The 12,907-nt window shown below is 48.1% G+C and overlaps 1 protein-coding gene across 6 annotated transcripts in view; it reads left to right on the top strand.

Annotated features, from left to right (window-relative positions):
* VMP1 (vacuole membrane protein 1) overlaps nucleotides 1-12,907 on the top strand; it is a 107,625-nt gene that overhangs the window by 29,048 nt on the left and 65,670 nt on the right. For all 6 annotated transcript variants that reach the window (XM_081890575.1, XM_081890578.1, XM_081890580.1 and 3 more), the window contains exon 6: nucleotides 9,176-9,343. In XM_081890575.1, the coding sequence (XP_081746701.1) occupies nucleotides 9,176-9,343 (168 nt within the window). The remainder of the gene's footprint in view (nucleotides 1-9,175; nucleotides 9,344-12,907) is intronic.

Here is a 12,907-nt window from a genome sequence, read left to right as displayed (position 1 = left end):
CTTCCGGGTCATGTGGCCAGCAGGACTAAGCCGCTTCTGGCGAACCAGAGCAGCACACAGAAACGCCATTTACCTTCCCACTGGAGTGGTACCTATTTATCTACTTGCACTTTGACGTGCTTTCGAACTGCTAGGTTGGCAGGAGCAGGGCCCGAGCAACAGGAGCTCACCCCGTCACAGGGATTCGAACCGCCAACCTTATGATTGTCAAGCACTGCAATTCTAAGCTTTAGCCCGTATTAAGCATCAGGGACACATCTTTCATTCTTGCTGTCTCTCTGTGTGTGCTTTTCCTCTCTTTTCTCAAGCATGTTCTGCAGTGACTTAGAGTTACTGTCCTGCATGCTGGATCTTGTTCTTAACTTCGCACATCTGCGTTGCAAAACTGGCTTGTGCTAATCGCTGGCATTGTCCGTTGCTGAGGTCGGGTTACTGACGAGAGGGGTTGGAGTGAGAATGGCTTGGACGGAGAGAGAGGATCCGGAACATGATTTAAAAGTCTTGAAACCTAGCCTCTTCCCCCCCCCCTCTCTCTCTCTTGGTATGTGAATTGTTTTTGCGACTTCCATCTGTCTCGTGGGCTTCCTCCGTGATTTTTCAGCCACTTCCTCTCTCTAGTTGTCGCACTGTTCACAATAGGCTGAGGCTTCCTGGAGCGCTCCACGCCGGCATGGAAAGCTCGGAAATCACTTCCGCCCCGTCTGTGATAGTGACCTAGTGCCCGCGGGGTCTCTTGTTCCCAGAAGTGCTGGCGGTGCTTAGACGGAACCTCTGGGGGCTGTGCAAACAGGAACTCTGGGGAGGCACTGAATTAAACCAGATTTTGCTCCGGGGAGATCTCTGCAGAAGCCAAAAGATTTTGCCAATTATTATTATATTTTTAATGCATGTTTGCTTTCGTCCCATAAGTCATTCCAACTTTTTACCCAAGCAATCATGCACATCTGCTTCCTGTGCATAATTTTAAACAGTCAGGATAAATGATCCAAAGATATCAAACATGCATAATTTTGAGGGGGAAGTAATTCTGCTGTCCAGGGGAGAAAGATGGTGTCACTATCATTAATATCACAGTTATAATTATAATTACAATTGCAAGTTATTAATAATTAGCAGTAACGATCACCAAGAGTCCCCACACCCTCAGTGGCTCTACCGGTGGCAGCCTGAGAGAGAGAACTCTCTGGGGCAGCCCCTAAGTTGTGGAATTTCCTACCTACCGAGGTTCCTCTGGCACCTTCATTGGGAAGTTTCCATCGTTCGATGGCAGAAGCACCTCTTTCCCCTGGTCTTTTGACACCTGAGAGAGATATTTTTAAGACCCACCCTAGCCTCTCCGCTGTCATTTCTTTTAAATCGAGTTTCATGCTGTGTGTTTAAACAGCTGCAACCTGCCCCAAGCAGCTAAGAATATCAGAAGAGGCCGGCTTGGACCAACGGCCCACCTAAGTCATCATTTTGTTCTCACAATAGCCAACCAGTGCCCCTAGGTGAAGTCTAGGACCTGAGCACATGAGCAACTCTCCCCACTTGGGGTTTTCAGCAATGGGCATGCAGAGGCTTACTTCCATCAGGTAGAACATAGCCTCTTGGGCTAGTAGCCATTGACAGCTTTGTCCTCTAATTTTGACCTGCTAATTGGTAGCCGGGACGTGGGTGGCGCTGTGGGTTAAACTACTGAGCCTAGGACTTGCCGATCAGAAGGTCGGCGGTTTGAATCCCCGCGATGGGGTGAGCTCCCGTTGCTCTGTCCCTGCTCCTGCCAACCTAGCAGTTTGAAAGCACGTCAAAGTGCAAGTAGATAAATAGGTACCACTCTGGCGGGAAGGTAAACGGAGTTTCTGTGCGTTCCTCTGGTTCACCAGAAGCGGCTTAGTCATGCTGGCCACATGACCTGGAAGCTGTACACCGGCTCCCTCAGCCAATAAAGCGAGATGAGTGCCGCAACCCCCAGAGTCGGCCACAACTGGACCTAATGGTCAGGGATCCCTTTACCTTTAATTGGCAGCCACTGAGGTTACATTGGTTCAGTGAGGCCTGCCTCTGAGAAATTTCGGCTTAGGCCTGCAGGGAGTGGGGTGGGCAGTGGGACAGGATCCGAACCGCACCCCCCCCTTTCCTCACATCTCAACAGTTGCCTGTATGTTGACTCCTTGCCCATCCTATATTTAAAACGCTCCCTCACGGTCTCGCTCGGCTTTTGAGTAAGGACGGTGATGAGCAAGGGGGACGGGATGAGTCGCTGTTTGTGGTGAGGCAAGCAGGCCGATTTTCCCATGAGAAAATAGCTCTTGTTTCTCTTCATCAAAATGGAATGACACATTCTCCCCCCCGTCCCCGAGAACTTGTACTGAAAGTTTTAAAATCCCACATTGCTGAAAGGAAACACCATATTTCAAGAATGTTTGATGGCAAGCAGAGAGGAGGGATCTTTTTTCTCCCATCGCCACCATCGCACTCGTCTCCAGCTGCTTCGCTTTTCCATCCTCTTGGTATTTGAAATCTTTTTTAGAAACTGCATAACCATTTTTGAATCCCCTGTTACGGTAACTCATCAGAATGGGGGGGGGGAGGAAACCTTAACGAGCAAAAGAATGTTGCCCTTCAATTAACACCACCCAGGCCAGAATTGCCCCTCCCCACTCAGATTAAATTCTGGGTTAAATGAACTCATTCTTTAGCCAATTCTTTGGACGATTGATCTTGTGGTTGAACTTAAAAGAGACCATTTCAATCTTGGGCACCTTTTATTTTTTCCTGTCTGCCTCTTAGGAAACTAATATTCAAATCTTTTAATGTTGTTAGTCAGCACTTTTGAGAGATCGCTCCCACTAACTCTGTCCAAGGGATGCAGACTCACAAAGAAGTTGGAAAGTGATGTGTGGGTCCCTCTCCCCCATCTTTTTGAAATGAAAAAAAGCTTTGCCAAAGTCTTTGAATGAACCTCGTTCGAAAGCTTTAACCCATCAGAGTTTTGATTTTTTTTTATTTAAATAAAGCATGTTCCTTTAAGTTTAAGATACATTAAAAGAAACCCACAACAGGTCTTCCGTAGAGAGAGGGGCTACCATATTACCTCTTTAAAAAATGGCTGAGGGGAAATTGGGATGTAGGGTGAATGGGGGGGGCAAGAAACTTCATCTTCTGATGACCAGCCTCTCATGTCATTTTGATTTATGGTTCACCCTCCGATTCCCAACAATTTGAATTCCAGTCTCTAACCACAGGCTCCTGAGGGTCCCTCTGTCAAAATTGTGTGGCAGCCAAATGCTTTGCACCCAAGTCATCAAAGGAGATTCCTAATAGGGTTTTTCTCCCCTCTCCCTCTCTTGTCAGAACCCGCCCTGGCAATTAATAACACACACACACACCCCAGTTAGCTGAGGCGGGGAGAAAAATTAATGATTAGGCTGTGGCTCATCTCTTAAGCACCTTTTCAACCCTCCTCATACAATTCCCTTCTTGCTGTTTGTCTTCCCTGAACGTACAAAGGAATTATCTGTACAAAGGAATTGACTGTGAATCCAGGGCAGCGTCCAAAATCTTATCTTCCATCTTAATCCTTAAACTTTTTTTTTTTTAAAGTTCCTACTCCTTACGGTCACATCTCATTTATCTGTTTTTTGTTATTTAAACTCTGCCAATGGCAATAAATGATCAGGGCCACTTCCACAGTTCAGAACGCCGTTAGCAGTTAGGGTGTGTGACTTGAAAGTTTGAGAGGCAGAAGCTGGACGAAATTTCCAGTGCAGGATTTTAGTGTCATGCTTTGCTCCCTCCCTCCCGCCTCCGGCCAAAATAAATGGCAAAACCAAAGTCATCGCAAATATTCTGATTATTAGCAGTGATAGCTCTATGGTGTTCCCACTTATAGAGGTAGGATCAATCATTTCCCCCCCTAGACACTCAGTTTGTGAAGCTTAGCTACATATCTCAGGGTGAACCCAAGGGGTTTTTTTGGGGGGGGAGGGTAATAAAATTTAAAAAGAAGAAACCCCAGGTGTGCAGGAAAGAACCAGACCAAGGTCTAAGAATGGAAAACCAACATGTTCTGTTGAAGGGGCCGCCAGCCTTTTTTGAACCCGTGGGACCTTTGGATTTTTAGACTGTGTAGGGGGCGGGGTGCCCATCGCAAAACAGCTGAGGAGGTGGAACATAGCACAGAATGGCTGTCATGGGGAGCAAGGCCTGGCACAAAAGCCACCCCCAACAAACTGGAGTCATAGAATGGTACGGTGGGAAGGGACCTCAAAGGTCTTTTGATTCAAGGCCCTGTAATCACAGCTAAAGAATACCTGACAAAGGAGAGTTCTTATGCTTGCCATTGGAAGGCAGCCATGTCCTGCTGCTCCTGATTGCGGAGATCATACAATATTGATTTTATACACGTGCACAGGGAGTGAGGGAGTAGATGCTGTAATGGCCTAATAGCACCAGGCAGCTATTCTTCAGGACCAGGAAAAACATGCAAGATGGCCACACCATATTCATTCTCATTTCACAAAAGTTGCTCAGTTAATCGCACATTTCGTCCTGTAACTTCCTAGGAGGACTAAGAGACTATTTCCTTCTAGGTTTGCCATGTGCCTTCTTTTTCTAGGACACATCCTCTCTTTCAGGGGTAAAATTTCTGTCTGGGTGATTTTTTAAAAATGTGCCAGAGTGTATCTCTTTATGCTTTCTGGAAGAGACGTAGAAATAACTGGTGGCCAAAGACTTGCTTTCCTCTTCTTTCCTCCTGCCCCCCTCAGCAATATATCACAGTTTCTATAGCCAACATATAGTAGAGGTGTTTAAAATGAGAGTCGTCAAAGCGCTCTTTTTTTTTTTCCTCTTTGAAATATGGCAAACCTATAAAAGCTCAGAACCTGAGGCACCTGCCCAGAGGCAGCAGTGAAGACTTTGCAACTGCCAGGCTGGTACTCCCTGCTCTATGGGGTTTTTAACCATAGAGATACATCTAGCCCTGACTTGTCCCATTTAGGGAGCCCAACCTGTGCATTCTGGTGGGACGTGGGTGGCGCTGTGGGTTAAACCACAGAGCCTAGGACTTGCCGATCAGAAGGTCGGTGGTTCGAATCCCCGCGACGGGGTGAGCTCCCGTTGTTCAGTCCCAGCTCCTGCCAACCTAGCAGTTCGAAAGCACGTCAAATTGCAAGTAGATAAATAGGTACCGCTCCGGCGGGAAGGTAAAAGGCGTTTTCGTGTGCTGCTCTGGTTCGCCAGAAGCGGCTTAGTCATGCTGGCCACATGACCCGGAAGCTGTACGCCGGCTCCCTCGGCCAATAAAGCGAGATGAGCGCCACAACCCCAGAGTCGGCCACGACTGGACCTAATGGTCAGGGGTCCCTTTACCTTTACTTACCTGTGCATTCTAGTTCCTCAAACTTTAATGTGCATGCAGTTGCCCACAGTGGAATATTTTTGGACCTGGATAATTGCTAAACTTCTTTGCTTCAGAGCACACGAGCCTCAAGGTTTGGTCACGTTAACACCGAGCCCATTGTCTGGGGGCTGCGTCTGAACCGAAAAGTATATTTATACTTTTTGAACCACTGGAATATCAAAGAGGAGACTGTCTACTAGGTACCATGGAAATAGTCACGGCAGCCTAATTCCCCATTCCCTGTGCATATAACATGAACGTCATAAATTTGAGCTCACAGAGGAATCTTGTGCGCTTGGGCCAAACCATGATCCAGGGCCCAGTTGTCTTTGGAAGAGATCGATCCATAAGAGAGAAGGATACAGACCCCAGATTCCTTCCCTCTGAACACTCCATACTTCAATTATCTTTATAAATGCCCTTTTTACATCTTACTTTTCATTCCCATCGTCGTGTGGTTTCTGTGGGTTCCCGAATGCCAGCCTTCCCCCAATCTCCCATTATAAAATTGTTTGTATTTCAGGCGAACAGCGCTCCTAAATAGGGCCAGTCTTCAGGTGCGTTGACGGATATTTACAGCAGCTCAGTGCATTGCGACCTTGTCTCCTCCCTGCTTGTTAGAAGGTTCAGAGGGAATGGCGGTGGGACAACAATGAGTTGTCAGAGGGAAAAGAGGGAGCAGACTGTGAGGAGAAAGTGTCAGAAGCTGAAGAGGGTTAGTGAGCAGGAAGAGGCTGTGGCAGAGGCAGAAGTGGAGGGTGGAGAGGAGGGGGCTGAGAGGGAGAGTGGAGGCAGGCTTCTGAAGAAGCCAGGGGGGTCTCCCCCTCCTGCTGTGACCAGCTCCCCTGCCCTCTCGTCCCCCAGGAGCAGAAGAGGTATGAAGAGGGTGGAGCAACGAGAGGCAAGAAGGCAAAGGAGCCTTAGGCTGCTGGGAAGGAACTGGGTAAAGAGCATTAGAGAGTGGTGGGAAGGTGGGGACCTTCAGTCCTCACAACTGCCTCACTGGGGCAAGAGCTACTGGGAAGAGTTGCTGTGATCACTAGGCCTGCGCTGTTTCAGTTCTGTCAGGGAACTGCCGTCAGCTCAGAGACGAGAGATGGAAGGGCAGTTGTGTTATAGGGAGCCTCGGAAAATCTTGCAAAGCAGTTCCTCTTCCGGCGAGGAGGGAAGCCCCACCTCCAGTGGAGAAGAAGCGCAGGGGCAAGGGGATGCTAGGGAGAGCCTTAACACTGAGCCTGAGCAAGTCAGAGAGGCGGGAAGCACGCCCTTGCCAGTGCCCATTCTGCGCCGTAGTCTTCGGCGCAGGGAGGGGCGGGAAAGGCTGGGGGTGATGTGACTTTTATGCTGGGGGAGGTACAAAAACCGACCACTCCCAGATCCTGCTAGCGACTGAGACAGACATGAACTTACAACGCTCTTCACTGTAAATAGTTTGCACCAAGAATAAAGCCTGTAAAAGACAGGTCGGAGTCCTGCCTGGTTTCTCTCGAGCAACCACCACAGCCATCTGACAAGTTCCTTTGAATAAAGAGTTAACCCCGGTGACACCGGCTGGCCTGACTCCTGCTGCTAACACCCACCGACAGCCCATCCTCTCTGGAGCTGGGCACCCAGTTTGGATCAGAATCTTGAAGGCATCCTTGCCCGCCCTCTACCAAGAGTCCATATGGCAAACAAAGTTTGAAACAGAGGGTCCTTTTAAGAACTCTTGGAGACGGAGGATGTGGGAGCCTGTTCTCTGGAAGAGGAAGTCGTTAGTTGGAGCTGCGCTTCCTTGGCTTGAATATTTTCACTGGCGCTAACGGCGACAATCCGTTAGCAGTTCTGTTTGATGCCCTAATCAGTTCCACATACAGCCCTTTCTTTGGCGTTCGGTTTTGTCTGCGTTCTCCTGCGTGCGCGCCAACGAATAGATCCGGTGTGCAGGGGCCGTGGCTTGCCGTATATTGCCATGCTCTCAGCATCCCCTGCTGGCAGCATGGTCCAGGGGGGCTGGGGGCTGGGACCCAGTACCCCCACACTCGAGAGCTGTGGAATTCCCCATCCACAGAGTCAGCCTTGGCCACCAACTTGGGTGGTTTTAGAAGAGGACTTGACAAATTCATGGAGGATATATGGCTGCCAGTAGCTACTAGCAATGATGGCGAAGCTCAGCGCTGGGAAGTTGGCTACTGTGAGAACAAGATGCTGGGAAAAGATGGGTCTCTGGCCTGATCCAGCATAGGCACATTCCTAGTGCATAGTTTTCATCATATGCTGACAACACGCCCCCTTTACCCTGGCCTTTGGATACCTGAAATGTATTTTTTAGGTCTCGCCTTTGGGGCTGTGTGGCCCTCAGTGGGTTACCCTTGAGGCAGTGTGGCCCCCAACACATTACTCTTGTGGCTATGTGGCCCTTGGTGGAAAAAAGGCTTTCTCACCATTGGTCCCCCTAGCTTGGCACTGTCTACACCAGTCGTCTGACTTGCTGTAAGGCAAACTTCCTGTGCCCCTTCCTGGCTCAGAAACCTGGAGGTGTGAGTCACTCAGCTCCTTTATCTTCCGGCCCTTTCTCCATACAGAAGGCCTTGGCTTTGGCCTTTTGCCAGGACCCCCTGCTGTCCATGAATCATTCTCAAGGGAGACTGGGGAGTTGCGGGTGGGGAGGAAACATCACTGTGAAAATTTGTTCTCCAGAGGTAATGACCGAATTGCACATTGATAACTGAGGGGCGGAGCTGCAAAGTCTGTCATTCTAATGCTGTGGTCGGGATCCAGCAAATTCTGCCTTTGCATGTGGCTTTGGTTTCTTCGCTAGTTGCTCCCCACACCGCACCACTGCTCTTGAAACCGAAAATGGTCTCAGAAGCAGTCTCTGTGTGAGGAACATTCCTTTGAAGGGTAAAAATTCCAGAGGAAATAGTGAGAGGTATGTTTGAGCCCACAGTGCGCCCCCCCCCCCGATTCATTCATAGACTCAAAGAATTGTAGAGTTGGAAGGGACTGTGGGGGTCATTTGGTCCAACCCCTTACGATTCAGGAATCTTTTGCCCAATGTGGGGCTCAGACTCAAAACCCTGAGATTAAGGGTCTCATGTTCTACCGTCTGAGCTATTCAGACACACTGTTAGCTGGGTTGCAGCCATTTCATGTGTATAAGCTGCCAGTCAGTGCAGACAGCACTGAGCTAGATGGACTAATGGCCTGACTTGGCATGGCAGCTTGCTGTGTCCTTCCCCCTATTCTTGCTACACTCCTGGTTAGCTTCTCCCAGCTTCTTCTCCTTGCAGAGGTGCTTTCCTTGCCTCTTTGATTAACTATAATGGGGGCTGACATGTGTCAACAAATGGGACTCCCTTCCTGGTCATAGAGCGCCTGCGTCCAGAATTCTTGAGGGCCCGAAAGGTAAATACTGGAATATAAAAGAAGCCAACAAATCTTGTACAGTCATACCTCGGATCCCAAATACCTTGCAAGTCGAACGTTTTGGCTCCTGAACGCGCCAAACCCGAAAGTGAGTGTTCCGGTTTGCGAACATTCTTTTGGAACCAGAATGTGTGACGTGGGTTCCGTGGGTTCTGATTGGCTGCAGGACCTTCCTGCAACCAATCGGAAGCAGCGCCTTGGTTTCCGAACGCTTTTGTGGTCTTAACGGTCTTCCGGAACAGATTCCATTTGACTTCCAGGGTACGACTATTAGAATCATAACCGTGTTTTGTTTCGGAAGCATCATCGTATGCTGATTATTCACTGCAATCCTTGCATATTTGCCGCCGCCACTAACCTGCTTCTCTTTCCTCTCTCCAGGGTCCACACATAGCTTCGGTGACGCTTGCTGCTTACGAATGTAACTCTGTCAATTTCCCCGAACCGCCCTACCCTGACCAAATTATCTGCCCTGATGTAGAAGGGGTGGAAGGATCAATTTCTTTATGGACCATCATCTCGAAAGTCAGGCTGGAAGCCTGCATGTGGGTAAGAAACTAATCAAGCCTAGCAATGTATGTTTTTCAAAATTTAGTAGGTTAGAGAGCAGCCTTGTAAATAAAATTCAAAACAGATACTAATCAGAAGTTTTTAGCAGCTCACCCAAGTAGGCAGGACACCCCCTTTCTCTCTTTCAGCCACCCCGTCTCTCTTTCTCTATCTCTCTCCTTCTTGCTTGCAGTGATTCACACCCCCTCTAGAAATTTTGATTTTATATGCAAGTGTGTGCAGATTAAGATGTTTAAAAAATCAATTAAGGTCTCCTTTGTATCAGCGCACTGATGTCCTTCTAACCTGCCTTATTTGCATTTTCAAAGTGTATCCCTTGTTGTTGTTTTATTCTTCTTTATATAGATAATCCACTTGCATTACAAATAACAGCTTTGACAGTTCCCTGCCCCAATGTGCTTGCTTGCAGTTTTAAAATAGGCACAGGGAAAGAAAAGAAAATGGGAAATAGTGAAATTATTTCACCTACATCTAGGATTGACTTAGTGACAATAAAGCAGCCTTCCCCAGGCAGGTACTCTCTAGAGGCTGACAGCTTCTTAGCTCCCCTCAGCCCCAGGCAGGATGGCCAGTGGTCAGGTTTATGAGGGGAGCTGAGAAGGCTGCAGTAAGAGCATGTGTTTATATGTGTGTGTAGCATGACAATGAACAGGAATTAGATGGGAGGGTGAGTGTGTGACACGATGTTTGAAACAGGAGTCTTGGGCAGAACCAAGAGCCCACGCACGTTGCTAATTCCATTTCCTTTATGAATCACTTTCTACGTTGCATCTTGAAGGAATCTAACAACAGAAACATCAGCTGGAAAAACACATGTAGAACAACTTAGTATGTAAAACCAGTTAAAAGGATTTACTCTCTCTCTCTCTATATATATATATATTTATACAGTTTCAAATCCATTCACAGATAAATAACTGGACATCAGGCCTGTAATGTTGGTTGGTGGTGTTTATGGTCCTGAAAAAAGATAGATAGATAGATAGATAGATAGATAGATAGATAGATAGATAGATAGATAGATAGATAGATAGAAAGAAAGAAAGAATAATCCAGGACAGATACAGACTGGGGTTAAAACCTCCACTTGTTGAGAACAGGAGGTCTTCATAGGTCTTCATTAGAGACGGGGACCTGTTTCGGTACATAATGGGAGGGAGGTCCACAGGGCCAATACTGCCACACTCAAGGCCCAATTCATCACATGGAACAGATCTCCTAATGAGAGATGGCATACGCAGGAGTCCCTGTCCTGCAGAGCACAGTGATCCCATTGGGTAGATAAGGAGTGGGCTAGTTGTCTCGCAGCAGCAGGAAGAGCCACAGACACATTAAGCCAGAGATTGGGCACTGCTTAACTGATGGGGAGCCACTGCCAAGATGGGTGTGATGCCCGTAACAGCTGACATGCTTTGCGGCGCCCCCTGCCTTGCCTGCATCCTCTTCCAAGGCCTCCTGGCTAAAGGATGCGCCCGAGAAAAAGCGGCTGCAGGGTATCCTGGCAGTTGCTGCTGCTGACGACGACACAGGGTGTCATGCGACTCTTTGTCTTCCCCTGGAGGGGAGGCTTGCTGTTAGCTGATTTCACAACATGTTTTCCCCTCCCCTTGCCCTCGCTTGTGTGAGTGCGCAGGCACTGCCTCTTGATTTCCTGTAAACTAAACGATGCTGGCAGCTGTATCTCTGTATGGGCATCTCAAAATGCCACCCCCTTTGTCCCAATTGGAAGGAGGACCAGAGCAGAGGCCAGCGGGCACGTGCTCACAGAGTGCAGCGGCTTCCGTTTCTTTCCGATCGCAGACTGTACCTGCTCTTCCCATAACACATCGCTGGTTAACGCTTCCACGTGTTTTTATAACAAGGATGGGGGGAATTGGGGAAGGTCTGAACTCTCACTGTCACTTAACACTGCCCACCCGTCCCCCATCTCCCACTGTTAAGAACCCCTTCCTTAAAAACAGTCAGTCCCCCCAATCCTGCCTGAATAAAACAGTTTTCACCTACCAAAGGAAAGGCAACAAGGAGGGAGGGGGTCTAGTCTCTCAGGAAGGAAGTTCCAAAACCTGGGAGCCACCACCAAGAAGGCCCTGCCCTGCATCCCTGCCAAATGTGACTTTGAGGGTGGCGGGGCTGAGAGAAGGGCCTCCACTCAAGATCTCAGAGCCTGGGCAGGTTCATATTGGAGAATACGGTGCTTCAGATAGATAGCCTGGGCCGAAGCCCTATAAAGCCCTGTGAATCATGCCCGGAAAGAGACCAGTAGCCAGTGAGCTGTTGTAAGAAGGGTGTTATATGCTCCTTATAACCAGTCCTGGTCAACAGTGAATAGACCAGCACAGCTGAGGCGCAACCCCAAAGGAGACTTGGGATTGTGATGAGGGAGGTGCCCTGCTTCAAGTTGTGGGTTTGGGGGGAAGAGAGTTAGGAAGAGTCCCTTGTGTGGGTTGAGGGGCACTCCTTGATGAGAGGAAGGCACGCTGGGGTGGAAGACAGCAATCCCAATTGCAGTCGGGAACCGTGCATCCGTGTGATTGATGGGTGACCATTCGTTCTGGTGTTTTTATGCTCTTCTGTCAGCGAATGGCCTGCTTCTTTTGTCGCAGAGGGGAGGGAGTGATGCCTGACAGGCATTTGGTGATGGAGATGGGATACATTGGAGTGGCTGAGGGGATAATACGTGTGTGTTTGTGTATTTGTGGATGTGTGGGAGGTGTGGGAGTAGAGTGGGTTGGGTGATATTGGATGAGTAGAAGAAAGTGCATGATTTATGTACATGTAAGACAGAATTTTGGTGTGATGCATATGTGTTAGTGGGACGAAGGTTGTCTATTGCGTGTCAGGCTCTGCCTTGGCAAGAGGGAAGAGGGAAGGAGCTCTTGACTCTAGAGCTGTTTTCAAAATATGCTCCTGCATGTTTGATTTTGTGTGGTGGGAGGATTTTATTGTTTTATATTTTATTTTACTTTTTGCTAGTTTTTCAGTTTCATTGTATTTATTTTGTAAATCACTTATTATTATTATTATTATTATTATTATTAATTATTTATTGCATTTGTATCCCTCCTTTTCCTCCAAGGAGCTCAAAGTGGTGTATATATTTCTCCCCCTCATTTAATCCCCCCTGTGAGGTAGGTTAGGCCGAGAGGCAGTGACTGGTCACCCAGCGAGAGCTTCATGGCTGAGTGAGGACTGGAACCCTGGTCTCCTGAGCCAGCACCGCTTAGAGAATGTCCTAGTATTAAGCAGTATAGAAACAGATAAAAGAATAAAATAAAGAAACAAACTATAATGAAAAATAAAGCGATCATGCCTCCACCCTGGAAAAAAACCAAACCCATTCTCTTTTCTTCCATTGAGAAACACAAATCAGGGCTGCAATCCTAGCCCCGCTTTCCTTAGGAGTAACTCCCATTGAATTCTCAGTAGAGACTGTTAGGATTGCACCGTAAGGCCGGTGCTATTTTGCTTTTGTGAAATTCCTGGGATTCTTTTTTAAAGGTGTGCATGCACAGAAATATTTGCTCACATGCCCAGAGCGGAAGG

This window comes from Podarcis melisellensis (genome assembly GCF_964234715.1).
Source record: "Podarcis melisellensis genome assembly, chromosome: 15".
NCBI lineage: Eukaryota > Metazoa > Chordata > Lepidosauria > Squamata > Lacertidae > Podarcis > Podarcis melisellensis.
Note: the sequence above shows the minus strand (reverse complement) of the source record. Positions and strands in the feature narration are given on the sequence as shown.